Source organism: Musa acuminata, chromosome BXJ1-8 (genome assembly GCF_036884655.1).
Source record: "Musa acuminata AAA Group cultivar baxijiao chromosome BXJ1-8, Cavendish_Baxijiao_AAA, whole genome shotgun sequence".
NCBI lineage: Eukaryota > Viridiplantae > Streptophyta > Magnoliopsida > Zingiberales > Musaceae > Musa > Musa acuminata.
Window position 1 is genome coordinate 52899674 of NC_088334.1, and position 27545 is coordinate 52927218.

At 37.7% G+C, this 27545-nt stretch overlaps 1 protein-coding gene and 2 pseudogenes across 3 annotated transcripts; 2 read left to right on the forward strand and 1 right to left on the reverse strand.

Moving 5' to 3' along the window:
• Window positions 1-1588: 1588 nt before the first annotated feature.
• Window positions 1589-4010, reverse strand: LOC135588847 (probable pectinesterase 53). 3 transcript variants are annotated; one of them, XM_065081198.1, is made up of 5 exons: window positions 3730-4010; window positions 2728-2917; window positions 2397-2603; window positions 2024-2259; window positions 1589-1934 (listed from the first exon to the last, which is right to left on the reverse strand). In XM_065081198.1, exons 1-5 carry the CDS (start codon window positions 3978-3980, stop codon window positions 1769-1771), a joined length of 1050 nt encoding a protein of 349 aa, XP_064937270.1. In that variant the 5' UTR covers window positions 3981-4010; the 3' UTR covers window positions 1589-1768. The 3 variants fall into 3 exon arrangements, with proteins under 3 accessions (XP_064937270.1, XP_064937269.1, XP_064937268.1); XM_065081197.1 differs by having other exon boundaries at window positions 1589-1931; window positions 3613-4010; XM_065081196.1 differs by having other exon boundaries at window positions 3613-4010.
• Window positions 4011-5978: 1968 nt separating this feature from the next.
• On the forward strand, window positions 5979-15025 carry LOC135680445 (brefeldin A-inhibited guanine nucleotide-exchange protein 1-like; annotated as a pseudogene).
• Window positions 14809-27545, forward strand: part of LOC135588848 (protein ROOT INITIATION DEFECTIVE 3-like) — a 28420-nt pseudogene continuing 15683 nt past the window's right edge.

The window sequence follows — 27545 nt, forward strand, 5'->3', positions numbered from 1 at the left end:
TTATATTGTAATTACACGAGGAGACACAACGAGAGCATGGAGGCAATAATAGGACCTATGAGATCGAGACGAATAATCGTGACGCATGAAGATGCATTGAGATGCCAACGAAACTGATGATTAAAATCACTTCAACTTGTATTTTAAGGTTATCATTTTCTGAATTCAATTTTATTTTGATGTAGCATATAGATAGGAGGAGTTTAATTAAAACACCATCATCAATTGGTTGTCATCATCAAAAAGAGGGAGATTGTTAAATCTTAAAATTTGATGATGAAATTATGATCTAATCAACATTTGAGTGACATAGGACTAACTTCGATCATGGAAAGATAAATCGATTGTTGTAGGAGAATCACACGTTGGGTCAGAGTGGAACATGTTAAAAAATTGGACGTCGGGTCAGAGGACTAGTCGTTATGCCGAAAAGACTTCATGCTATGAGTTCGAGCATTGGGCCAGAAGAATCAGATATTGCGTCAAGAAGATTGGATGTTGCGAGAGGTCAACATGCCGATGGATCGGGTAATATGCCAAAGGAGAGGATGATACGCCAAAGGTTCGAACGAAGCGTTGGATGAACCAATAACATAGTGGACAACATAGGATTCATACTTGTAAAATCGTGTATGTAGATTGAAGTTGTTTAGGTCTTAATTGAGTTAGTTTTGAGTGTAATCATGCTAACTCAATTAGGGGTCATTGAGCTTGAGTTGGGGATGATTTGGACCCTTTAAGAGGCTTATTTTTGAAGTCATTTAGGGTCTATAAATACCTCACTCATTTTTGCTTGGGATAATATAAAAAAGAGTAGGAAAGACAAAAGAATACTTGAGGAAAAAAAAAGTTATAATCTCTCTTCAGAAAGTAAATCTTTTTCTCATAGAATTAGAAGTTTTCTTATAGTTAGAAGCTTAGGTCGAGATTCACAAATTTTTCCTATATATCTAATTTTATCACAGAGTTGATAAATACTTTTTTTATTAATTATTATTATTGAGATGTGAGAATAATTGATAGTTATAGTGATTATTGTTAAAATTATTTCATGAGTTATTTGAGTTAAAGTTATTATTATAGTTGGAGAGTTAATAGGTTACCTAGGATGATGCCTCTATGTGTTATCCATGTGTCCACAAGACATTTTGTTCAATTTTTTATTAAAATTTTTATTATTTTTATTAATTTTTTGATTAAATTAAGTTATAATAACTAGTCTCGTCTTCTATCTTTTTTCGGATATATTTCATCATCATATCTGAACTATGAGAACTGATCTTGTCTTTCTTTCTTCACATTTCAAATATCAACTGAGTTATGATCATATCTGATCAATTGAGCGGCTACTGCAGTCGGAGAGCAGAAGACCTGAACCTTCTCTGTTTTCCAACCACCGCCTTGGCCATCGTCTATGGGCCGCCCCATCTTTTATTTGACAAACCCACCATCATATTAATCTTTATTATATTTTTCACTTATAAATTAAAAAAGAAGTGAGGGAGCCAAGAAAATAAATATATATATAAAAAATCCAACAAAGGTTGGGAAGGCCACAAATAAAAGAAGATTATAAGGGTGGGATACGTACGCAGCAAAGTACGACAAGTTCCATTCCATTTTAAAACCACATAAGTCACTCGTACGAGTTGCATTCGCCCATTATTTTATACATGAAATAAAAAAACAGGAAAACACGCACAGCTCGTAGCTCCAAATTAAACTTAAATGAGCAACCTTACCAACGCTCATGAAGCGGCATCAGCAATTACGTTGATGGTGGTCCTAAAAGCCATGAATCGCCATTGACATAGTACGTCCCCAGGAAAGGTTGTGCTTCCTCGTGGGTGAGTAGACGAGCCCAGTGAACTCTGCCTGTCCAGTTAGCACCAGGCCCACCGCATTGGAACTCCCCGTAATACACCCCGCTCCTGCTTCAACCAACAACAAGCGATCAAACGGACCTCAGCGGTGCGTGTTTCCAAAAACAAAATGAACGAGAAGAGCAGCTTAGTTGATTTACGCTTCAGGGCGGTGGATGCGCCAACTGTTCCAGCCTTGTGGTATGACCACCTTGTCCATGAATGTGTAGGAGAAGACGACCCTCGAATGGTCTCCCCATGCCCTCCCCAGGTACACCAGGCCGCTTCCCGTGATGGTGCTCCTGACGAACGAGAACCCGCTCTCCATCGACGCCATGTTCCGCTTCTGCGCAGTTAGTGCTGCAACCTTCTTCGCTACGGAGTTGAGGTAGCAATTCTGTATGCATATACACAACATATTTCATGCAAACAACAATGGTTGGACACCGCCTGGGTGAAGCAATTAGTGGTTGCGATGTGCATGGTCATCAGCTCGCTAAACCCGTAATCACTTGTTAAAGTGAGTAAACTTACTTCGTACAGAGATCTGCCGTATCCAAAGATGAAGTCCACTGATCCCTGGATGAAGCAATTCTTGAAGTAGTGAAGACCTTTGTGATCATACAGAGTGTCTTGCTCCCCATAAAAGCTGCAATTGTAAAAGGCAGCCTTGTCTCCAGAAACCCGAACTGCCACCGCCTGCCCTCCCCTCTGCCCGACATCCGGGACCGGAGCTGTGTTCTGCACCAATATATACATATATAGGGACTTGAGGTCTCAATTGTATGGGCCACCCCACCCAAAGGCTTGGCTTGATTTCTTGGGATGAGCATGCATGGGAATCCTATGTAGATGAAAGCATCACCTCGAACTGGATGTAGGCAGCTAGGAAGAAGTTGGAATTAACCGCAACGGTTGGAGAGCGGAAGGTTTTCAGAGCCCTCCCGTTGTCGCCCATCTTGGCCGCCGTGTCGTTTCCGCTAATGATCGGTGGGCTCGCCGGGTCACCTAACAAGGTGATGAAGGGCATGGATTTTGGGATCACTATCTTCTCCCTGCGAGCCCGCCAAGGGAATTCAGAGCATATGAAGATGCAGCTTTTCGACACCATTAACCGACAAATTAAGAAAGGAAGCATCCACTGTTATACAACTAAATAATAATAATAATAATAATAATAATAAACAAAATCGACCTTCACTGACACAAAAAGATTTATCTTGTTAATTAATGAATGCTTTTAACTCGGCTTGTCCTCAGCAAGTGTAAGTTTGCGTTCTTTTCATTCGTTTATTATCTGCGTTTCCTCCTCTTTAGAGAATTGGTTTGGCTGAACAGTAAGTCTTTTTTTTTTTTTCTCTCTTATGGAGAAAGCTTATTAATTTTCCGGAAGCATCCATTGCAGGATAAGTTTCAGCACGCACTTTAGTCCAAGCATCATCATCTAATTAATTAGCCGCGCATTAGCAACGGAAGTGGGACTGAGGACAATCTTTCTTTTGACACCCACTACGAAAAGATATTCCATAGTGGCTGAAGGATGACTGGGCTTTGGCAAAGTCCAGTGTCACAGCAAGTGATTGCTAATAAACAACGAGAGAACGGACCATGAAAAAGAAAGGAAAGAAGAAAACAAACACCTTTCGGAGATTTTGCATTATGTTTCCGATCCGATATGATTTTATGGTAATCAGAGTGATGGATGCATGTTGACTTGAGTAAACTAGAGCATGCATGAAGCCAACTTTACCTATAGATCCCTGGTCTGATCTCTAATATCACTCTCCTCGTGTTGTGCAACGGGATTGTGCCTATGGCTTCCCTTATGCTCCTATAATTGCCAGTACCATCCTGGCTTACGATATACCTCACGGCTGCTGCTTCTGCCTTGGAAAGTTTCAGGTCGATGGCTCCCGGGCCGACGACTCCTGGCTCGCCAAAGACGAAACTCGGCCGGAATGTGGCGGACTGCTGCTTATAGTTCTCCACGTTCCAAGACACCCATCTCACAAAATCATCTCCGTTCTCCAGGGAGGCCGAAAGAGATGCCAAGGAAAGAAAGGTGAGAACTCGTACGGAGGGGAAGAGATAGTGGATAGTGGTAAGGTGAGGAGCCATGGGATCGAGAGTGAATAAGTTGGAAGGTTTCGAATGCTGTCTTTTAAAAGCCATGGCATGCAGGTGGCACTAAATATCTGGATACCTGGATGACTGAGATGGGCCCACCGGAGCTAATGGCAACACTGAACCACCACCGTATAAGATGCCTTTGCCTGATTCCTAAAGTATGACTGCGACAGCAGGAAGATGTACAGCAAGAAGTATATATCAACCTTCAGCCACTGGAGATTAGGTGGTTGGGCATTTACATGACTCGAGTACAATCCATGTCTTTTATATTTTATAATTCATTGTCAGTCTGATTACTTGGTCGAAACAATCCATGCCTAACCACACATCGAGCTATCACAAATTTCACACTCCTCTTCCTACTTGTCACTCCTCTAGAATAGGTGAATCATGTATCTGAATATCAACTGGATGGTAGCCAGGTTGAGTAGGTTGCCTGCCTCTTGGATGAGCAGGCAGTTTAGATTTATGGTCATGAATTTGCAGCCCCTCAAATAAATAAACAGCAGTTCAGATTATATTTTTGTTTGTTTGTTTTAATGTAGTGGTTCAGATTCATGGATTATAGCATCATATATACCGAATGGAGAATACTATTTATTTATTTATTGTTTTACTTATTCGTAATTACCAAAAATTTGGAACCCAGTTTGACATCTCGATGACGTTCTAATGACGACGTCATGAGATGATCAGTTTGACCACGCGTGGTTCGCACGTATTTGTATCATCTCTTGGTTGGTTCCCCATGATTGATGTTATCAAAAAAGAAAATAAAAAAAAAAGTAACGTGAATGGTCCATGACAATTGTCTCTCTCTCTCTCTCTCTCTCTCTCTCCATGGTGGAAAGACGACGTAACATATTCCAATGACACGGCCTAGTGCCATCAAATTTCTGTTCGCTGGGCAAACGCCACGCGTTTATCAACCGGGTGAGCTGAGAGAGACGATCGCCATTGATGCTCTCTCGCTCGGGGCAAGGAATGAGGTCCATGGTCGGGATTTTCCTGCCCAATCGAGATGCCAACCAACTGCTAATTAGTAATATTTACCTTCTTTTTTATTCACAAAATTGGGGTTCAGGATTCGGCCTCTCACTGATTATCACAGCTTTTCTTCTTCTTCTTCTTCTTCTTCTTCTTCTTCTTCTTCTTTTGGTTGATGTTAATTAGAACAATCCAATAAAAGAGGGAAATATTGATGCTTCGTTAACACAAGTCGGAGATCAGGAGACTTCCAAAAGGAGAAACATCGAACCTGTTTATGTTTTTTGATGGTCATGGTAGCCGTCGACTCGTCCCCCGGGAATCAGGCAACGATCAAACAGTGTTAAGATCCAGTAGAACAGCCCCCACGATAGAAGCATGCGACGAGAAATTAAGTTGCGGAGCTGGAAACTTTGATTGGGCAATTTGGGACCATGTAAAACAGCTCAGCCTGAACCTCCATGACTTGTTCCATCTGCCATGAGCAAGTGGTTGGATGGCAATGGAAGGATCCCAATGTCCAAAACGGCATGATAAAGTGCACTGAATTTTGTTTGATACTTTCAACTGTTGATGGCAATGGTGGCAGCACAGAGGAGTTCGTGGGAGACGGTCCATTTTACAGCTGGTTCTCGAGAAGGCCGCAGACCCACTCACGATGGGAGTTGAAATTGGTGCGGGATACCAAGTAGAAACTCCGTGGTCTGGTCTCTGTACCTGCACTTGGTGATCTGTAAGCTTCGATGCATTCAGTATTTCCTTTAGCTTTAGGCCATTTATTTGGCGAGTTGGTGTTTGTGACCAACATATAACACTCGAGATTCCTAGCAAAATCAAATCACTCGCACTGCCAATCACATAACATTTTCAAGTCCGTGTCATTGGTGGAAGAGTCATCATACAATACTACTATATTTCAAATATTTGCTGGCCTCAAGTCAGACACCTCGCCATCCTAGTGGTTGGTCAAACAACAGGATGCAACAACATTTGCTGTGAATGCAAACCTTAGAAAGGCAATACATTCAATCATGGTACCTTCATTGTGCTGCGGACATGAAGCAGAAGAATGTTGATGCTGTTAAGGTGAACCACTGGAGTTAATGGATATTTTTCTCCTCCAGTTACAAACTGTATTAGTTTTATTAAAGAAATTTGTCTTAGGTATTTCCTGATAATTGGGTGGTGGGGAACGTATCCTATCATATATAGGACTTTCCCTAGATTTTCTTAACTATTTCAATTGAACATCTGTATAACATTATATATATATCTATTAATTACTAATTTTTGATATTGTAACAAATAGAATATTGTTTATGACCCATCTAACCTTGTGATACAGTCTCACCCAATACAATGCAAACTTATTAAACAGTTGCTTAGAATCTCCTTATGGTTGTAGTCCTTTTAGTAAAAATATTTTGAGTCTATTAAGGATCTGATCACCTTTTGAATGATCTCATTACATGAACAATTGTGAATAATGCAACTATATGAAATTACTTGTAGAACGTGACTTGATGTATGTTTGCAACTAATATATACACATATATATGACTTGATCACTTGTTCTACTGACAACATCACTCAGAGGGTGTGCTGTCTGTTGGTTAATGTCTGCCATTTAATTTTGAACATTAAAAACTGTCATGCTACCACGCAGTCAAGAGCACAATAGCTTAGCTGATAGATTATATTTTTTTATTGCTTCTGTTCCGTTGGAGAATAACACTTTTGTGGGTTCTTCATAACTTGTTTCTGTTCTTATAGATTGAATGGGTCAAGTCCATATGCATGTTAATTTGTCTGAATGACAATATTTAACTCTTATCTGTTATGATCTGATATATGGTCAATTTTTCATATGTATTTTAGCTTGATATGTTTTATTATTGGTAGTTTTAATTAGTATCATAATTTTTTTTAATTTGTATGCCTTAATTTGACATTTGTGTTAAATAAACACTTAATAGTCCTACTTAATCACTGATTAGCATGACTCAAACAATGTTACGTCTTAAATATTATATTTTTTATACCTTAGTTTGACATTTGTATTCAATAAACATTTGATAGTCTGTCCTAAAGTTATAAATATGTGTTACTGATTAGCATTACTTGAAGAATATACAGCATGAAAATGCTGATATATGAGGATGAGCCCTTATACAAAGTTAAGGTTGGTCCTTGGTGACCCTCAAGCATTGGTTCGAGTCACTAAAACAACTTCTCTACTTTAAGGGTTAAGGATTTGTGACCCTCAAGCATTGGGTTGCCTAATAATACTGACATTCCAATTATACTAAGTCAAAATTTGGTTTTGTCTGCTTCTTTATTGTATTGGTATTCTCGGTTGTATTTGCTTTGTCTTCCTTTTTATGACATATATGCACAAGGATACAAAATGTGTAATGTTTGAAGTACATGCTATGATGCAATAGGCAGAAGCATACGGCTTTTATTTTTGATCAGCAATATCTGTTTAGGCTTTAACTTCCACTTTTTTCTTGGAATTAAAATTCTGCTTCATATCAATTAACATCTCTTTTGATAATCATTAACAATTTCCTTGTGACCATTATATACCAGACTAATTTATATGTTAACAGGCTATTGTATCCATTGCCATTGAAGATGGTAATTATCTGCAAGAATCATGGGAGCATATATTTACATGTCTTTCACGGTTTGAGCACTTACACATGCTAGGAGAGGATGCTTCATTCTTTACAGCACCCCTCGCTGAATCAGAAGAAAGATCGCAGAAAACACTTACCGTTACATCCATGAAGAGAAAAGGAAATGCTTTATAAAATCCAGCGGTAAGGGCTGTTGTTCGAGGTGATTCTTATGATAGTGCATCTGTGGGAATTAAAGCTTCTGGTTTGGTTACCCCTGATCAGATTAGTAGCTCTATTTCCAACTTAAATCTGTTGGATCATATTGGTAGCTTTGAGCTAAACCACATATTTGCTCATAGCCAAAGATTGAATGGTGATGCAATTGTAGCTTTTGTGAGGGCCCTTTGTAAGGTTTCTATGACAGAATTACAATCTCCAACAGATGCTCGAGTTTTCTGCCTCACAAAAATAATCGAAATTGTGTAAGTGTATTTTTAGTGATTTATTTATGTCTGCAGATGCGTCTTGTTTTCTTCAAAAAAGTGTACAAGCTACCCACTTTGATCTCATTGATACATATTTAATCCATGCAGGAATTATAATATGAAATCGCATTCGATTGGTTTGGTCTCGCATCTGGAATGTCCTTGCTGAATTTTTTTGTTTCAGTAGGATTGTCAGAAAATCTTTCAGTTGTAATCTTTGTAATGGATTCATTACGGTAGTTGGCTATGAAGTTTTTGGAGCGAGAGGAACTTGCTAATTATAATTTTCAGAATGAATTTTTGAGACCTTTTGTGGTTATTACGCAGAAGAGTGTATCTTCCAAAATTCGTGAACTAATGGTTCTATGTGTTTCACATATGGTTTTGGGTCGTGTTAATCATGTGAAATCTGGTTGGAAAAGTGTTTTTATGGTATGTTTGATTTTTTTTTTTATTTTTTATACTTCTTATGTTCTATGTGCTTATACTGGTCTTACTTTCAGAGATTACCTTAAATGAGAATGGCCTTTTTGGTGAAATATTGAATTAGAATTTTGTAACTTTCTCATCTATACTGAAGATTAAACTTGCTTGCATGTTAATAGGTTTTTACAATTGCTGCTGCTGATGAACGCAAAACAATTGTTTTGTTGGCTTTTGGGACAATGGAGAAAATAGTTAGGGATTATGTTCCTTTTATAACTGAGACAGAAACCACAACGTTCATCGACTGTGCTGGGTGCCTGATTGCTTTTACAAACAGCAGGTTCAATAGTGATGCAGGCCTCAATTCTATTGCATTTCTTCGTTTCTGTGCTGTTAAACTTGCAGAAGGTGGATTGGTTTGCTACGACAAGAACTCTGATGGTCATTTAGGAAATGGAGATGCTTCAGATGGAAATAATTTGACTGAAAAAGATGATCATGCTTTCTTTTGGCTACCTTTACTTGATGGTATAGTTTTTGGGATTTATTATTTTCATGCTTGCTAGTTCTACATTGCTGGAATTTTGGAATTTATTCTAATAAGTTATACAATATGCATTTTCAGGTTTATCTATGTTGACATCTGATCCTAGACCAACTATCAGAAAAGGTGCTTTAGAAGTATTCTTTGACATTCTCAAGGACCATGGTCACCTATTTTCATCCCATCTCTGGAGCAACATCCTTAAATCTGCAATTTCCCCCATTGTTAACAATCCACGGCATATGTTTGTTGGCCAGGTTTCACCAATGCGTAACTCTCAATATCTAGAAGATGATTCATGGAATTCTGAAACCGATACATTAGCATCAGAATGCTTTGTCGACTTATTTGTCAGGTTTTTCGATGCAATGCGTTCACAGCTTGAAAATGTTGTAGCTATTATCACAAGTTTTTTAAGCAGTATGCTAACACAGGGATGGCTTCTTTACTCCATTTGGCTGCTTCAATGCAACCTGTTTTTTCGAGCATCATCAAGATCATGCAAAATGTTGAGGTTCCTGATAGAAACCATCCTTATTCTGATGGTGAACAATATTCAGATCATGAATTTATTAACGATGATGAAGGGGAGGGCTAATATGGAAACATCATCATATGCAATCGTCAGAATGAAGAACCACATAAAGTGTTCAGCTCCAAATTGTACAGGTAACATTTCTCTCATAATAGCAATATTCTTCTCAGCTGTTCCTTTACATTGGAGGTTTTTCTTGATGTATTGAGTATTGACAGGGTATACTGGTTAATTTGTTTCCAAGTTAAAGCACATGAAGTCTTTAACCATTCAATGCTGGAACAATCTAATGGCATATATAGCTTAAGCATGACTTTTGGGGTCCCAAATTAGTTACATTTATGTTGTTAGCATTGCTCATTTGATATTGACTATAGTATTGCATACTGACTGGGCTTATGTTTTCCTACTATTTGGCTGGGCCATTCAGTAATTATAACCTAAAATCTGTATATAACTGCTTCATCGAGGCCTATCAAATCGGTTTTCCTTGAAAGTCTTAATCGTTTGCAACATATTTATAAATGTATAAATATAATTTCACAAGCCCTCTTGTATTTTCCTTTGTGCTGCCTTGTAATTTGAGTTGTGTGTGGTGTGTGTGTGTTATGTATGTTATGTGTGTGTTGTATGTATTATTATATTTGTGGGTGTGTCATGAGTTGTGTGTGTGTTATGAGTTGTGTGTGTGTGTTGTGTGTTGTTTGTGTTGTGTGTGTGTATTGTGTTTGTGTGTGTGTTGTGACTTGTGTGTGTATTGTGTATGTTACGTCTGTGTGTTGTGTGTTGTGTGTGTTATGAGTTCTGTGTGTGATGTGTGTGGGTGTTGTGTGTTGTTTGTTGTGTATATGTGTGTGAGTGTTATGAGTTTTGTGTGTGTGTGCTGTGTGTTGTGTTTGAGTGTAGTTGTGTTATACGTGATGTGTGTGTGTGGGTATTGTGTGTTGTTTGTTGTGTACATGTGAGTGTGTTGTGTGTAATGTGTCTACGTTGTGTGCATGTGTGAGTTATGTTTGTGTATGTGTATTGTGAGTTGTTTATATGTTTTGAGTTGTGTTATGAGTGTTGTGTGTGGGTGTTGTGTATTATTTGTTGTGTATGTTGTGTGTGTGTGCGGGTATTGTGTTTGTGTATATGTGTTGTGTTGTGTGTAAGTGTATGTGTTGGGTATGTTATATGTGTATTTGTTATGTGTTGTGTGTGTATGTGTATTGTGTATGTCTTTGTGTGTTGTTTTTGTGTGTATTGTTTATTGTGTATGTTATGTGTGTGTATAGTAAGTGTGTGTTGTTATGAGTTGTGTGTGTTGTGTGTGTGTATTGTATGTTATGTGTGTGTGTGTTATGTGTGTTATATGTGTATGTGTATTGTGTCTAGTGTGTGTTGTTTATGTTTGTCTTTAGTATGTATTGTTATGAGTTGTGTGTGTGTAGTGTGTATTATTATGAGTTGTATGTGTGTTGTTATGTGTGTGTATAGTAAGTGTGTGTTGTTATGAGTTGTGTGTGTTGTGTGTGTGTATTGTATGTTATGTGTGTGTGTGTTATGTGTGTTATATGTGTATGTGTATTGTGTCTAGTGTGTGTTGTTTATGTTTGTCTTTAGTATGTATTGTTATGAGTTGTGTGTGTGTAGTGTGTATTATTATGAGTTGTATGTGTGTTGTGAGTTGTGTGTGTTGTGTATGTTATATGTGTGTGTTATGAGTTGTGTGTATGTTATATGTGTGTTGTTATGAGTTGTGTGTTTGTGTGTTGTGTATGTTGTGTATGTGTTGTGTGTAGTGTGTATATGTGTGTGTGTTGTGTGGTGTTATTTGTGTGTGTGTTTTGAGTTGTGTGTATGTGTGTGTGTGTTTTGTATATTATATGTTGTGTGTGTATGTTATGTGTGTATATGTTACGAGTTTTGTGTATATGTGTCTATGTTGTGTATGTGTATGTTTTGTGTTGTGCGATGTTTGTGTTGATTGTGTTATGTTTGTGTATTGTGTGTGTGTCTTTTTGTGTTGTGTGTTGTTTGTTATTTTTTGTATAGTATTTATTGTGTATGTTAAGTGTGTGTGTTGTTATGAGTTGTGTAAGTATTGTTTGTATATATTATGTGTGTGTGTTATGAGTTGTGTTATGTATGTTATGTGTGTGTATTGTTATGAGTTGTGTGTATGTTATGTGTGTGTAGTGTGTGTTGTTTGTGTGTGTGTTATGAGTTTTGTGTGCACGTGTGTGTGTATTATGTTATGAGTTCTGCATGTAGTGTGTATTATTTGTGTGTGTATGTTATGTGTGTGTGTAGTATGTGTTATTATGAGTTGTGTGTATGTATGTGGTAGTGTGTTATTAGAGTTGTGTGTATGTGTGTGTGTTATGAGTGTATGTGTGTTGTTATGTGTGTATGTTGTGTTTGTGTGTTATGTATAGTGTGTGTGTTGAGTTGTGTGTTGTGTATGTTATGTGTGTGTGTAGTGTGTATTGTTATGAGTTTTGAGTGTATGTGTGTGTTGTTTGTGTACTGTGTGTGTTATGTGTGTAGTGTTTGTTGTTTGTGTGTGTGGTGTATTATAAGTTACGTATGTGTATGTGTTTTTTATATATTATGTGTGTGTGCAGTATATATTGTTTGTATTTGTGTATATTATGTGTGTGTTATGTATGTTATGAGTTGTATGTGTAGTTTGTGAGTTGTGTGTTTTGTATGTTGTGTGTGTTTGTGTGTTGTATATATGTGTGTGTTGTGTGTGTGTGTAAGTTGCGTGTGTATGTTTGTGTTTTGTATATGTTATGTGTGTGTAGTGTGGAATGTGTTTATGTGTGTTATGTGTGTTGTTTGTGTGTGTGTTATGAGTTGTGTGTGTTGTTTGTGTATATGTTATGAGTTGTGTGTGTTGTGTGTGTTATTTGTGTGTTGTTTGTGTGTATGTTATGAGTTGTGTGTGTGTTATGAGTTGTATGTGTTGTGCGTATTGATATGAGTTGTGTGTTGTGTTTGTGTGTTGTGTATATGTGTGTGTTGTGTGTGTTTGTGTGTTGTGTATATGTGTGTATTGTTTGTGTTGTGTATGTGTGTGTGTTATGAGTTGTGTGTTATTTGTGTGTTGTTTGTGTGTGTGTTATGAGTTGTGTGTGTGTTGTGTGTTTGTTGTTTGTATGTATGTTATGAGTTGTGTGTGGTTGTGTATGTTTTGTGTGTATTGATATGAGTTGTGTGTTGTGTATGTTATGTGCGTTGTATGTGTGTGTGTGTTTTGTATATTATATGTTGTGTGTGTGTTATGTATGTGTATGTGTATGTATATGGGTCTATGTTATGAGTTTTGTCTGTGTTGTGTGTTGTGTGTGTTGTGTATGTTATGTGTGTGTGTATTGTTTATGTTATATGTTGTTATTAGTTGTGTGTATATGTTATGTGTGTGTGGTGTGTGTGTGTAGTGTATTTTTTGTATGTTGTGTGTGTATGTGTGTGTATTGTGTTATGAGTTGTGTGTATTGTGTGTATATGTTGTGTGTGTGTGTGTTGTTTGTGTGTATGTTATGAGTTGTGTGTGTATATGTTGTTATGAGTTGTGTGTATATGTTATGTGTGTTTGTGTGTGTGTAGTGTATTGTGTGTATGTAGTGTGTGTTATGTGTATTGTTTTGTGTATATGTGTGTGTTATGTGTATTGTTTGTGTGTATATGTTGCGTGTGTGTGTTGTGTATGTTTTGTGTTTGTGTGTTGTTGTTATAAGTTGTGTATGTTGTGTGTGTGTGTGTTGTGTATGTTATGTGCGTGTATAGTGTGTGTGTTATGTGTAGTGTGAGTTGTGTGTATGTGTATGTTGTTTATATGTGTGGTGTGTGTTATATAAGTTGCGTATATATGTGTATGTTTTGTATATGTTATGTGTGTTTATGTATGTTATTTGTATGTTTGTATTGTGTATACTATGTATGTGTTGTATATTTTATATGTGTGTTGTGTATATTGTGTGTGTAGTGTGTATTGTTATGAGTTATGTATAGTGTGTGTTGTTGTGAGTTATGTATGTTTTATATATACTGTGTATTGTTATGAGTTATGTTTATATATGTTTGTATGTTGTGTTTGTGTAGTATGTGTTGGTTGTGTGTTGTGTGTTGTTTGTGTGTATTATGAGTTGTGTGTATGTGGTTTGTGTTATAAATTGTATATGTATGTGTGTGTGTTAGTAATGTATGTTATTTGTATGTGTGTTATGAGTTGTGTGTTGTGTGTGTGTTATGTATATGTGTGTGTTATGAGTTGTTTGTGTATGTGTGTGTAGTGTGTTGTATGAGTTATATATGGAAATTAGATATTAAAATTTGAAAAGGATATATGTTAATGCCAAACTTGAAAGTATATAGACACATAAAGCCACATATAAAAAAAAAGATACTGGAATTTAGTATTATTTGAATTTGTATGCGGATTCGGATTCGTTTAACCGAGTACCTGATCCGTTTGGTCACCCAATTAGGCTCTCTTCATTACATTAGCCTATCCTGTGGATCAAAGTCGGTGTCCAAAAAGATCATAGGTGTTTATACACAACGATTAACGGTTGAGATGCTTTCAGCCAATGGATCTCATCCGTTAGATCGATGTGGACAAACATGGGAAAACAAAACCGGATGGTACGATTTAGGACCTGCTTGGAGCAATCGGCGCCAAGAGCGGCGTCCGCAGGCTCCTCCTCCGCCTCCTCGATTTCTCCGGCCACTTCTTGGCCTCCGCCGCCACCTTCGTAGAGTCCCCGGCGTTTCGTATACCGCCGCCAACTATCAGAAAAGGTGCTTTAGAAGTATTCTTCGACATTCTCAAGGACCATGGTCACCTATTTTCATCCCATCTCTGGATCAACATCCTTAATTCTGCAATTTCCTCCATTGTTAACAATCCACGGCATATGCTTGTTGGCCAGGTTTCACCAATGCGTAACTCTCAATATCTAGAAGATGATTCATGGAATTCTGAAACGGATACATTAGCATCAAAATGCTTTGTTGACTTATTTGTCAGGTTTTTCGATGCAATGCGTTCACAGCTTGAAAATGTTGTAGCTATTATCACAAGTGTTTTAAGCAGTATGCTAACACAGGGATGGCTGCTTTACTCCATTTGGCTGCTTCAATGCTACCTGTTTTTTCGAACATCATCAAGATCATGCAAAATGTTGAGGTTCCTGATAGAAACCATCCTTATTCTGATGGTGAACAATATTCAGATCATGAATTTATTAACGATGATGAAGGGGAGGGCTAATATGGAAACATCATCATATGCAATCGTCAGAATGAAGAACCACATAAAGTGTTCAGCTCCAAATTGTACAGGTAACATTTCTCTCATAATAGCAATATTCTTCTCAGCTGTTCCTTTACATTAGAGGTTTTTCTTGATGTATTGAGTATTGACAGGGTATACTGGTTAATTTGTTTCCAAGTTAAAGCACATGAAGTCTTTAACCATTCAACGCTGGAACATTCTAATGGCATATATAGCTTAAGCATGACTTTTGGGGTCCCAAATTAGTTACATTTATTTTGTTAGCATTGCTCATTTGATATTGACTATAGTATTGCATACTGACTGGGCTTATGTTTTCCTACTATTTGGCTGGGCCATTCAGTAATTATAACCTAAAATCTGTATATAACTGTTTCATCGAGGCCTACCAAATCGGTTTTCCTTGAAAGTCTTAATCGTTTGCAACATATTTATAAATGTATAAATATAATTTCACAAGCCCTCTTGTATTTTCCTTTGTGCTGCCTTGTAATTTGAGTTGTGTGTGGTGTGTGTGTGTTATGTATGTTATGTGTGTGTGTTGTGACTTGTGTGTGTGTTGTGTATGTTACGTCTGTGTGTTGTGTGTTGTGTGTGTTATGAGTTCTGTGTGTGATGTGTGTGGGTGTTGTGTGTTGTTTGTTGTGTATATGTGTGTGAGTGTTATGAGTTTTGTGTGTGTGTGCTGTGTGTTGTGTTTGAGTGTAGTTGTGTTATACGGGTTGTGTGTGTGTGGGTATTGTGTGTTGTTTGTTGTGTACATGTGAGTGTGTTGTGTGTATGTGTCTACGTTGTGTGCATGTGTGAGTTGTGTTTGTGTATGTGTATTGTGAGTTGTTTATATGTTATGAGTTATGTGTGTGTTGTGTTATGAGTGTTGTGTATGGGTGTAGTGTATTATTTGTTGTGTATGTTGTGCGTGTGCGTGTGCGGGTATTGTGTTTGTGTATATGTGCTGTGTTGTGTGTAAGTGTATGTGTTGGGTATGTTATATGTGTATTTGTTATGTGTTGTGTGTGTATGTCTTTGTGTGTTGTTTTTGTGTGTATTGTTTATTATGTATGTTATGTGTGTGTGTATAGTAGTGTGTGTTGTTATGAGTTGTGTGTGTGTATTGTATGTTATGTGTGTGTGTGTTGTGTGTGTTATATGTGTATATGTATTGTGTCTAGTGTGTTGTTTATGTTTGTCATTAGTATGTATTGTTATGAGTTGTGTGTGTGTAGTGTGTATTGTTATGAGTTGTATGTGTGTTGTGAGTTGTGTGTGCTGTGTATGTTATATGTGTGTGTTATGAGTTGTGTGTATGTGTGTGTGTTGTGTGTCTGTTATATGTGTGTTGTTATGAGTTGTGTGTTTGTGTGTTGTGTATGTTGTGTGTAGTGTGTATATGTGTGTGTGTTGTGTATGTTATGTGTGTGTATTGTGTGGTGTTATTTGTGTGTGTGTTTTGAGTTGTGTGTATGTGTGTGTGTGTTTTGTATATTATATGTTGTGTGTGTATGTTATGTGTGTATATGTTATGAGTTTTGTGTATATGTGTCTATGTTGTGTATGTTATGTGTGTGTGTATGTTTTGTGTTGTGCGATGCTTGTGTTGATTGTGTTATGTTTGTGTATTGTGTATGTTAGGTGTGTGTGTTGTTATGAGTTGTGTAAGTGTTGTTTGTATATATTATGTGTGTGTGTATTGTGTGTGTTATGAGTTGTATGTTGTGTATGTTATGTGTGTGTGTTGTTATGAGTTGTGTGTATGTTATGTGTGCGTGTGTAGTGTGTTGTGTGTGTTGTTTGTGTGTGTGTTATGAGTTTTGTGTGCATGTGTGTGTGTATTATGTTATGAGTTCTGCATGTAGTGTGTATTGTTTGTGTGTGTATGTTATGTGTGTGTTATTATGAGTTGTGTGTATGTGTGTGTGTTGTGTGTTATTAGAGTTGTGTGTATGTGTGTGTGTTATGAGTGTATGTGTGTTGTGTATGTTATGTTTGTGTGTTATGTATAGTGTGTGTGTTGAGTTGTGTGTTGTGTATGTTATGTGTGTGCGTAGTGTGTATTGTTATGAGTTTTTAGTGTATGTGTGTGTTGTATATGTTATGTGTGTGTGTTATGTGTTGTGTGTGTATGTGTGTGTGTTGTTTGTGTGTGTGGTGTTATTTGTGTGTTGTTTGTGTGTATGTTATGAGCTGTGTGTGTGTTATGAGTTGTGTGTGTTGTGTATGTTTTGTGTGTATTGATATGAGTTGTGTGTTGTGTATGTTATGTGCGTTGTGTGTGTGTGTGTGTTTTGTATATTATATATGTTGTGTGTGTGTTGTGTATGTGTATGTGTATGTGTATGTGTCTATGTTATGAGTTTTATGTGTGTAGTGTGTGTTGTGTATGTTATGTGTGTGTATTGTGTGTGTGTGTTGTTTGTGTGTATGTTATGAGTTGTGTGTGTATATGTTGTTATTAGTTGTGTGTATATGTTATGTGTGTGTGGTGTGTGTGTGTAGTAGTGTGTGTTATAAGTTGTGTATGTATGTTTGTGTATTGTGTTATGAGTTGTGTGTGTATGTGTGTGTATTGTGTTATGAGTTGTGTGTATATGTTGTGTGTGTGTGTTGTTTGTGTGTATGTGTGTGTTTTTTATATATTATGTGTGTGTGTGCAGTTTATGTTGTTTGTATGTGTGTATATTATGTGTGTGTTGTGTATGTTATGAGTTGTGTGTGTAGTTTGTGTAGATTGTGTGTTGTGTGTGTTATGAGTTGTGTGTGTTGTGTATGTTTTGTGTGTATTGATATGAGTTGTATGTTGTGTGTGTTTGTGTGTTGTGTATATGTGTGTGTTGTGTGTGTTATTTATGTGTGTAAGTTATGTGTGTATGTGTGTTGTGTATGTTGTGTTTGTGTGTTATGTATAGTGTGTGTGTTGAGTTGTGTGTTGTGTATGTTATGTGTGTGTGTAGTGTGTATTGTTATGAGTTTTGAGTGTATGCGTGTGTTGTTTGTGTACTGTGTGTGTTATGTGTGTAGTGTTTGTTGTTTATGTGTGTGGTGTATTATAAGTTACGTATGTATGTGTGAGTTTTTTATATATTATGTGTGTGTGTGCAGCGTATGTTGTTTGTATTTGTGTATATTATGTGTGTGTTGTGTATGTTATGAGTTGTATGTGTAGTTTGTGAGTTGTGTGTTTTGTATGTTGTGTGTGTTTGTGTGTTGTGTGTGTTGTTTGTGTGTGTAAGTTGCATGTGTATGTTTGTGTTTTGTATATGTTATGTGTGTGTAGTGTGTTTATGTGTGTTGTGTGTGTTATTTGTGTGTTGTTTGTGTGTGTGTTGTTTGTGTATATGTTATGAGTTGTGTGTGTTATTTGTGTGTATGTTATGAGTTGTGTGTGTTATGAGTTGTGTGTGTTGTGCGTATTGATATGAGTTGTGTGTTGTGTATGTTGTGTGTGTTTGTGTGTTGTGTATATGTGTGTGTTGTTTGTGTGTTGTGTATGTGTGTGTTGTGTGTGTGTTATGAGTTGTGTGTTATTTGTGTGTTGTTTGTGTGTGTGTTATTTGTGTGTGTGTTATGAGTTATGTGTGTTATTTGTGTGTGTGTTGTGTGTTTGTTGTTTGTATGTATGTTATGAGTTGTGTGTGGTTGTGTATGTTTTGTGTGTATTGATATGAGTTGTGTGTTGTGTATGTTATGTGCGTTGTATGTGTGTGTGTGTTTGTATATTATATGTTGTGTGTGTGTTATGTATGTGTATGTGTATGTATATGTGTCTATGTTATGAGTTTTGTGTGTGTTGTGTGTTGTGTGTGTTGTGTATGTTATGTGTGTGTGTGTATTGTGTATGTTATATGTTGTTATTAGTTGTGTGTATATGTTATGTGTGTGTGGTGTGTGTGTGTAGTGTATTGTTTGTGTGTTGTGTGTGTATGTGTGTGTATTGTGTTATGAGTTGTGTGTATTGTGTGTATATGTTGTGTGTGTGTGTTGTTTGTGTGTATGTTATGAGTTGTGTGTGTATATGTTATGTGTGTTTGTGTGTGTGTAGTGTATTGTGTGTATGTAGTGTGTGTTATAAGTTGTGTATGTTGTGTGTGTGTGTTGTGTATGTTATGTGCGTGTGTAGTGTGTAGTGTGTGTGTTATGTGTAGTGTGAGTTGTGTGTATGTGTGTGTTGTTTATATGTGTGGTGTGTGTTATATAAGTTGTGTATATATGTGTGTGTTTTGTATATGTTATGTGTGTGTATGTATGTTATTTGAATGTGTGTATTGTGTATATTATGTATGTGTTGTATATTTTATTTGTGTGTTGTGTATATTGTGTGTGTAGTGTGTATTGTTATGAGTTATGTATGTTATGTATAGTGTGTGTTATTGTGAGTTATGTATGTTTTATATATACTGTGTAATATTATGAGTTATGTTTATATATGTTTGTTGTTTGTGTGTGTGGTGTATTATAAGTTACGTATGTATGTGTGTGTTTTTTATATATTATGTGTGTGTGTTTGTTTGTATGTGTGTATATTATGTGTGTGTTGTATATGTTATGAGTTGTGTGTGTAGTTTGTGTGTTGTGTATTTTATGAGTTGTGCATGTGTTATGAGTGGTGTGTGTTGTGTATGTTTTGTGTGTATTGATATGAGTTGTGTATTGTGTATGTTGTGTTTGTTTGTGTGTTGTGTATATGTATGTGTTGTGTGTGTTGTTTGTGTGTATAAGTTGCGTCTGTATGTTTGTGTTTTGTATATGTTATGTGTGTGTAGTGTGTAGTGTGTTTATGTGTGTGTAGTGTGTTATTTGTGTGTTGTTTGTGTAGTGTGTTGTGTGTTATTTGTGTGTAGTGTGTGTTGTGTATGTTATGTGTGTGTAGTATGTAGTGCGTGTTGTTTGTGTGTGTTATGTGTAGTGTGAGTTGTGTGTATGTGTGTTGTTTGTATGTGTGGTGTGTGTTATAAGTTGTGTGTGTATATGTGTGTGTAGTGTGTTTATGTGTGTGTAGTGTGTTGTGTGTTGTTTGTGTGTGTGTTATATGCGTTGTGTGTGTGTTGTGTATGTGTATGTGTATGTGTATCTATGTTATGAGTTATGTGTGTGTATTGTGTGTGTTATATGTTGTGTGTGTTTTATGAGTTGTGTGTGTATATGTTGTTATTAGTTGTGTGTATATGTTATGTGTGTGTGGTGTGTGTGTAGTGTATTGTTTGTGTTGTGTGTGTAGTAGTGTGTGTTTATAAGTTGTGTATGTGTGTGTATTGTGTTATGAGTTGTATATGTTGTGTGTGTGTGTTGTTTGTGTGTATATGTTGTGTGTGTGTGTATGTGTTGTGTGTGTGTGTTGTTTGTGTGTATGTTGTGTATGTTTTGTGTGTGTGTGTGTTGTTGTTATAAGTTGTGTATGTTGTGTGTTGTGTGTAGTGTGTGTTTGTTAGGACTCTAGCTTGGAGAGTCCTAATTGAGAGGGACATTCATGTAAAAATGTTAGGACTCTAGCTAGGAGAGTCCTAATTGAGAGGGACATTCTGTTAGGACTCTAGCTAGGAGAGTCCTAATTGTGAGGGGCATTCATGTAAGAGGTTTTTTCTTAGAGAAGAATTAGGAGTTGTAAGGGAATAGGAGTCTTGAGTAGGAGTTCTATTAGGAGTTGGTTAGAAGTAAGAGTCTTAAGTAGGAGTCCTATTAGGAGTTAGGGTTTAGAAGCCCTATAAATAGCCATGTATTCCTTCTCTTTTCTTAAGCAATAGATGAATCTTTTTTGCAGCCTTTGAGCAGCAACTTGGAGGGAGGAACCCCTATAGAGTTCCAAGGAGGCCGATCCCCTAAAGAGATCAACCCCAAGTTTAGAATCTGCAAGGGTTCTATCACCTGGTATCAGAGCAGCGTTCTTGGCGTATCGCTGCCCTTCCACAGCCATCCATCAACCCTCTACAACCATCCAAAGCAATTCCCACAATTGCTTAAAAGATCGTCACCGAATTCCGTCATCATCTCCACCACCACGGATCATCCTTTGATCTCCCCGTGAATTGCAACAGGTTCTGGTTTCCTACCTTACTGCTGCTGCAATTTAGTTATCCTTATTCGAAAATCCAAAAAAAAAAAAAAAAATCGCTCCTATATTGCTGCATAAACTTTTCGTCACAAAGTTTTCATCTCTACGACGAAAGATACATTGCAGAATTCCAGCTGCATAGCACCATCTGTTTGATCTTGCTACTGTGCTTTTTCTATCCAAATTTCTACGAAATTTTTATGACATCTTTGACACTTCTTAACAGTGGATTTCCCTTTGGTTTCATCAAAAAATTCTCAATATAAACTACTGATCTTTTATGTCCAATCTGCTGCACTTGAATTGCAGAATTCAAGCCGCATAGCACCATCTGTTTGATCTTGCTACTGTGCTTTTTCTATCCAAATTTCTACGAAATTTTCATGACATCTTTGACACTTTCTAACAGTAGATTTCTCTTTGGTTTCATCGAAAAATTCTGAATATAAACTACTGATCTTTTTTGTCCAATCTGCTACACTTGAAAATCTATGCTGCAGAAAATTTCAGTTGCATATCGTTGCCTTAACCCATCTATTTGCAATATTTTTTGAATGAAATTTCTTATACACTTCATAGATCATCTTGGCTTCCATCTAAGATTGATCTATTAAGAAATTCATCTCTAAAAATGATTTTATGTTGCTTCAAATTTTTATCGTAACCCGCTGAAATTTTTCGACGATAATTCTGCAATTGCAACTTTCACCAATTTCCTTGCTGTTATACTGCTGAAATTTTCTTGATTAAATTAGATATCCTTGCTGTCATATAAATTGTGATTTTGCTATTAATTCCCTCCTCAATTCTCTCAAGTTTTGGGTGGAAATTACGTCGAGAAACCGTTGTTTCTTCGACGACAATTCTACTCTTACAAGACAGCACATACTTGCTGCAACTTCCACGGATTTCTGTCAAACCTTTGCTACCATCTACCACAGATCCAAAACTTTCATCCACAGCCCTAAAACTCTACTAAACCACACCCTCAAACTGCACCCAAAACAGCCACAAAACAAGCCTAAACCGCAGCCTACATCCACCAATCCACCAACCCTTTCGACCATCACTTCTCTCAACCTATACATGCCTTTAACCTGACAACAAAAGAGAGATCTTAACATCATAGATTTGGAGGCATATACTATGGCATCTAAGGAGGCAATCGATGCTAAATTCGAAGCCTTGGAGGCGCGAATGGAGGATAAGATTCGGACGCTCTTTACCGAACTCAGATTGGGCCAACTACTAAGCCCGAAGAAATCACATCAAGGAGAGAGCTTTGCCCAATCACACCAAGCCCGAAGATATGGCTTCCAAGAGAGGGGAAGCTCTATGACCAACCCCAACTATCTATGCATGAGAGTGGACTTCCCTAGATGGGAAGAAGGAGACCCGATTGGTTGGATCTCGCGCGCGGAGCGATATTTTCGGTACCACAAAACCGCGGATGTATCTATGGTGAAAATTGCAGCTATACATCTTGAAGGGGATGCTATACAGTGGTTCGACTGGTTTGAACATACTTATGGAGTCCTTTCATGGCGACAATTCAAAGAAGGACTGCTGATTCGCTTCAGACCAACCGATTACGAGAATATTGACGAACAACTAGCAAAGATCCAACAAACATCCACCATTCAAGAGTACCAAACCAGGTTTGAAAGGTTATCTAATCAAACTCATGATTGGTCTCAAAAACAGCTATTGTGGACCTTCATTGAGGGCTTGAAGCCAGAGATCCGAGGAGAAATTAAAGCGTGACAACCGTATACGCTTATGGCAGCCATCTCTTTCGCACGACATCAAGAGGAGCAATTGAACCATGAAGCTCGGAGGACTAGGGTCTCTCCTCAACCAGTAATATTGAAGCCCTTAGCCCCCCCTACTGTCGACCAAGTCCCTACACTAAAGAGGTTAACAAGAGAAGAGCTTCGGGAGCGATATGCGAAGGGGTTATGTTGGCATTGTGACGAGCCGTGGAGCCGTGAGCATCGCTGTAGTAAAGGGGGACTTCTTATGATTGAACCGATAGAAGAAGAGGTCATCGAACATCCAAAAGAGAGCCTTGAATATGAAGAAGAAGATGCAGAAGAAGAGCCACAACCGACCGAAGTTACGGTACATACACTAGCTAGCTACTCAAACCCGCAAACGATGAAAATTGGAGGCCTTCTCAAAAAACAACCAATCACTGTTCTTATCGACACGGGCAGTACTACTAACTTCTTAAATAGTAAGCTTGCTGTTCGGATATCATTACCTATCGAGAATCGCTGCAGGTTTGATGTTAAGGTCATCGACGGACAGATTTTGAATTGTGATCATAGGCGCTTGCAGGAGAAACTATTGCTGCAGGACCAAGAGATAATTGCAGATTTCTTCCTTCTCCCTCTTAACAATCATGAGGCCATGCTCAGAATTAAATGGTTGACAACATTAGGTGATATTTCTTGGAATTTTATGAAACTAATTATGAAATTTTACAGTAAGGAGAAACATGTGACATTGCACGGGAAACGTGGGGGCGACATAACAACGATTTGCACACAACAAATGGAGAATGTTTTGCATAAAGCATGCAGCGGCTTTTTGGTACAACTTGAGCAGCAAACTAAGGGAGAGCCAACAGAATTTGAAGATCCAAATCTACTTCCTTTGCTTACTGAATTTTCAAATATATTTGACGAACAGCGCAACCTACCTCTTACCTGTCGGCATGATCATTGTATAATGATTCTTCCAGGCAAATCTTCAGCAAATGCTCAGCCATATCAGTATCCACATCTCCAGAAGGATGAAATAGAAAGGATTATAAAAGAGATGCTCGAAACAGGAGTTATTCGGCCAAGTTGCAACCTCTACTCTTCGCCGGTGCTACTTGTACGCAAGAAGGACGGAACAAGGCGAATATGTGTTGATTACCGAGCTCTCAATGGCATAATCATCAAGGACAAATACTTTATTCCAATAGTAGATGAATTGCTAGATGAAAGGGAGCACAAATCTTTACAAAGTTGGACCTTTGATCCGGGTATCATCAAATACGAGCATGCGAAGAAGACATACGGAAAACCACCTTTTGAACACACAACAACCATGAATTTTTGCTTTCTTCAACAAAAGGTGGAATATCTTGGGCATATCATATCAGAGGAAGGTGTGGCAGTAGACCCCTTCAAAATTGGAGTAATGCAAAACTGGCCGACCTTGAGAAACATAAAATTGCTACATGGCTTTCTGGGTTTAACAGGCTACTACCGTAAGTTCGTGAAAAACTATGGAAAGATCAGTGCACCACTTACTTCCTTACTAGAAAAAGATGTCTTCCAATGGTTGGACAGAGCCTCCGCTGCCTTCGACAAACTTAAGGCAGCCATGACGACGACGCTGGTGCTAACACTACCAGATTTCAACCGACCCTTCATTATTAAGGCCGACACATCTGGAGTCAGAATTGGAGCCATTCTCATGCAAGATGGTCGACAACTCGCATACACTAGCAAGGCATTATCTCCCTCCGATCAAAATATGTCAACATATGATAAGGAGATGCTCGCCATTGTGTGCGCAGCAACGAGGTGGAGATTGTACTTGATCAGACGATACTTTCAAATCAAGACCGACCATAAAAGCCTAAAATATCTCTTGGAGCAGAAGATATCTTCCCCCGAGCAGCAAAAATGGGTAACAAAACTTCTTAGATTTGATTTTGAAATAACTTACAAAAAGGGGAAAGAGAATGTTCTTGCAGATGCGCTTTCGCAACTACCCGAGCAAGTTGAAGTTTCGACCGTTTCACTTCCGACCAGCGACTTCCTTGAGGATATTAAGATGGAATGGCAGGAAGATTCAGATATTAGTAAGATTATAAAAAAATTGGAGGAAGCACCAAGCCCCATGGCTCATTACAATTGGGACTCAAAAGAATTACACTATAAGGGACGCATTGTGCTTGTGACAAATTCTACTTGCATCTTCAATAGCAGATTTTGGATAAAGTTATTCTATATGCAGGGTACTAAATTGAAAAGGAGTACGACATATCACCCACAAACCAACAGCCAACCGGAAGTTTTAAATAGGTGCTTGGAGACAGCCCAAAGCCACCCACCAAATATGACTACCCAAAGAGAACTCGAGACCCAACCAAGTGCCATTATTGATCGACGGATCGTGACTCGACGACGACGACCCACTAATAAAGTGCTAATACAGTGGGCGAACCTACCAAAAGAAGATGCCGCTTGGGAGAACTATGACGACTTGAAGATCAAATTCCCATAATTCATGAATCATCAGCCTCGAGGACAAGGCTGATTTGAAGAGGGCGGGTCTGTTAGGACTCTAGCTTGGAGAGTCCTAATTGAGAGGGACATTCATGTAAAAATGTTAGGACTCTAGCTAGGAGAGTCCTAATTGAGAGGGACATTCTGTTAGGACTCTAGCTAGGAGAGTCCTAATTGTGAGGGGCATTCATGTAGGAGGTTTTTTCTTAGAGAAGAATTAGGAGTTGTAAGGGAATAGGAGTCTTGAGTAGGAGTTCTATTAGGAGTTGGTTAGAAGTAAGAGTCTTAAGTAGGAGTCCTATTAGGAGTTAGGGTTTAGAAGCCCTATAAATAGCCATGTATTCCTTCTCTTTTCTTAAGCAATAGATGAATCTTTTCTGCAGCCTTTGAGCAGCAACTTGGAGGGAGGAACCCCTATAGAGTTCCAAGGAGGCCGATCCCCTAAAGAGATCAACCCCAAGTTTAGAATCTGCAAGGGTTCTATCAGTGTTGTGTATGTTATGTGTGTGTGTAGTATGTAGTGTGCGTTGTTTGTGTGTGTGTTATGTGTAGTGTGAGTTGTGTGTATGTGTGTGTTGTTTGTATGTGTGGTGTGTGTTATAAGTTGTGTGTGTATATGTGTGTGTAGTGTGTTGTGTTTTATTTGTGTGTGTGTTATGTGCGTTGTGTGTGTGTGTTTTGTATATTATAAGTTGTTTGTGTGTTGTGTAGGTGTATGTGTATTTGTATCTATGTTATGAGTTTTGTGTGTGTTGTGCATAGTGTGTGTTGTGTGTATTGTGTGTGTTATATGTTGTGTGTGTGTGTAGTGTATTGTTTGTGTTGTGTGTGTGTAGTAGTGTGTGTTATAAGTTGTGTGTATGTGTGTATTGTGTTATGAGTTGTATGTATTGTGTGTATTGCTTGTGTGTATATGTTGTGTGTGTGTGTTGTTATAAGTTGTGTATGTTGTGTGTGTGTGTAGTGTGTAGTGTGTGTTGTGTATGTTATGTTTGTGTGTAGTATGTAGTGTGTGTTATGTGTAGTGTGAGTTTTGTGTATGTGTGTATTGTTTGAATGTGTGGTGTGTGTTATAAGTTGTGTGTGTATATGTGTGTAGTGTGTTTATGTGTTGTGTGTTATTTGTGTGTGTGTTATGTGCGTTGTGTGTGTGTGTTTTGTATATTATATGTTGTGTGTGTGTTGTGTATGTGTATGTGTATGTGTATCTATGTTATGAGTTTTGTGTGTTGTGCATAGTGTGTGTTATGTTATGTTTTGTGTGTGTTGTTTGTGTGTGTATATGTTGTTATTAGTTGCGTGTATATGTTATGTGTGTGTGGTGTGTGTGTAGTAGTGTGTGTTATAAGTTGTGTGTATGTGTGTGTATTGTGTTATGAGTTGTATGTATTGTGTGTATTGTTTGTGTGTGTTGTTTGTGTGTATGTTATGTGTGTGTAGTGTATTTGTATGTGTGTAGTGTACGTTATAAGTTGTGTGTGTTGTGTGTATTGTTTGTGTGTATATGTTGCGTGTGTGTGTGTTGTGTATGTTTTGTGTGTGTGTGTGTTGTTGTTATAAGTTGTGTATGTTGTGCGTGTGTTGTGTGTAGTGTGTGTTGTGTATGTTGTGTGTGTGTGTAGTATGTAGTGTGTGTTGTTTGTGTGTGTGTTATGTATAGTGTGAGTTGTGTGTATGTGTGTGCTGTTTGTATGTGTGGTGTGTGTTATAAGTTGTGTGTGTAGTGTGTAGTGTGTTTATGTGTGTGTAGTGTGTTGTGTGTTGTTTGTGTGTGTGTTATGTGCGTTGTGTGTGTGTGTTTTGTATATTATATGTTGTGTGTGTGTTGTGTATGTGTATGTGTATGTGTATCTATGTTATGAGTTTTATGTATGTGTATTGTGTGTGTTATATGTTGTGTGTGTGTGTTGTTTGTGTATGTGTTATGAGTTGTGTGTATATGTTGTTATTAGTTGTGTGTATATGTTGTGTGTGTGGTGTGTATGTAGTCTATTGTTTGTGTTGTGTGTGTATTGTGTTATGAGTTGTATGTATTGTGTGTATTGTTTGTGTGTATATGTTGTGTGTGTGTGTTGTTTGTGTGTATGTTGTGTATGTTTTGTGTGTGTGTGTTGTTGTTATAAGTTGTGTATGTTGTGTGTGTGTGTTGTGTGTAGTGTGTGTTGTGTATGTTATGTTTGTGTGTAGTATGTAGTGTGTGTTATGTGTAGTGTGAGTTTTGTGTATGTGTGTATTGTTTGAATGTGTGGTGTGTGTTATAAGTTGTGTGTGTATATATGTGTAGTGTGTAGTGTGTTTATGTGTGTGTAGTGTGTTGTGTGTTATTTGTG

Coding starts and splice junctions, on each gene's coding strand:
- LOC135588847 (XM_065081196.1), bottom strand. CDS start 3,980: ATGGCTCCTCACCTTACCACTATCCACTATCTCTTCCCCTCCGTACGA. Junction 2,918..3,612: donor ATCAGACCAGGGATCTATAG/GTAAAGTTGGCT, acceptor GCGGGCTCGCAG/GGAGAAGATAGTGATCCCAA. Junction 2,260..2,396: donor ACGGCAGATCTCTGTACGAA/GTAAGTTTACTC, acceptor ATATGCATACAG/AATTGCTACCTCAACTCCGT.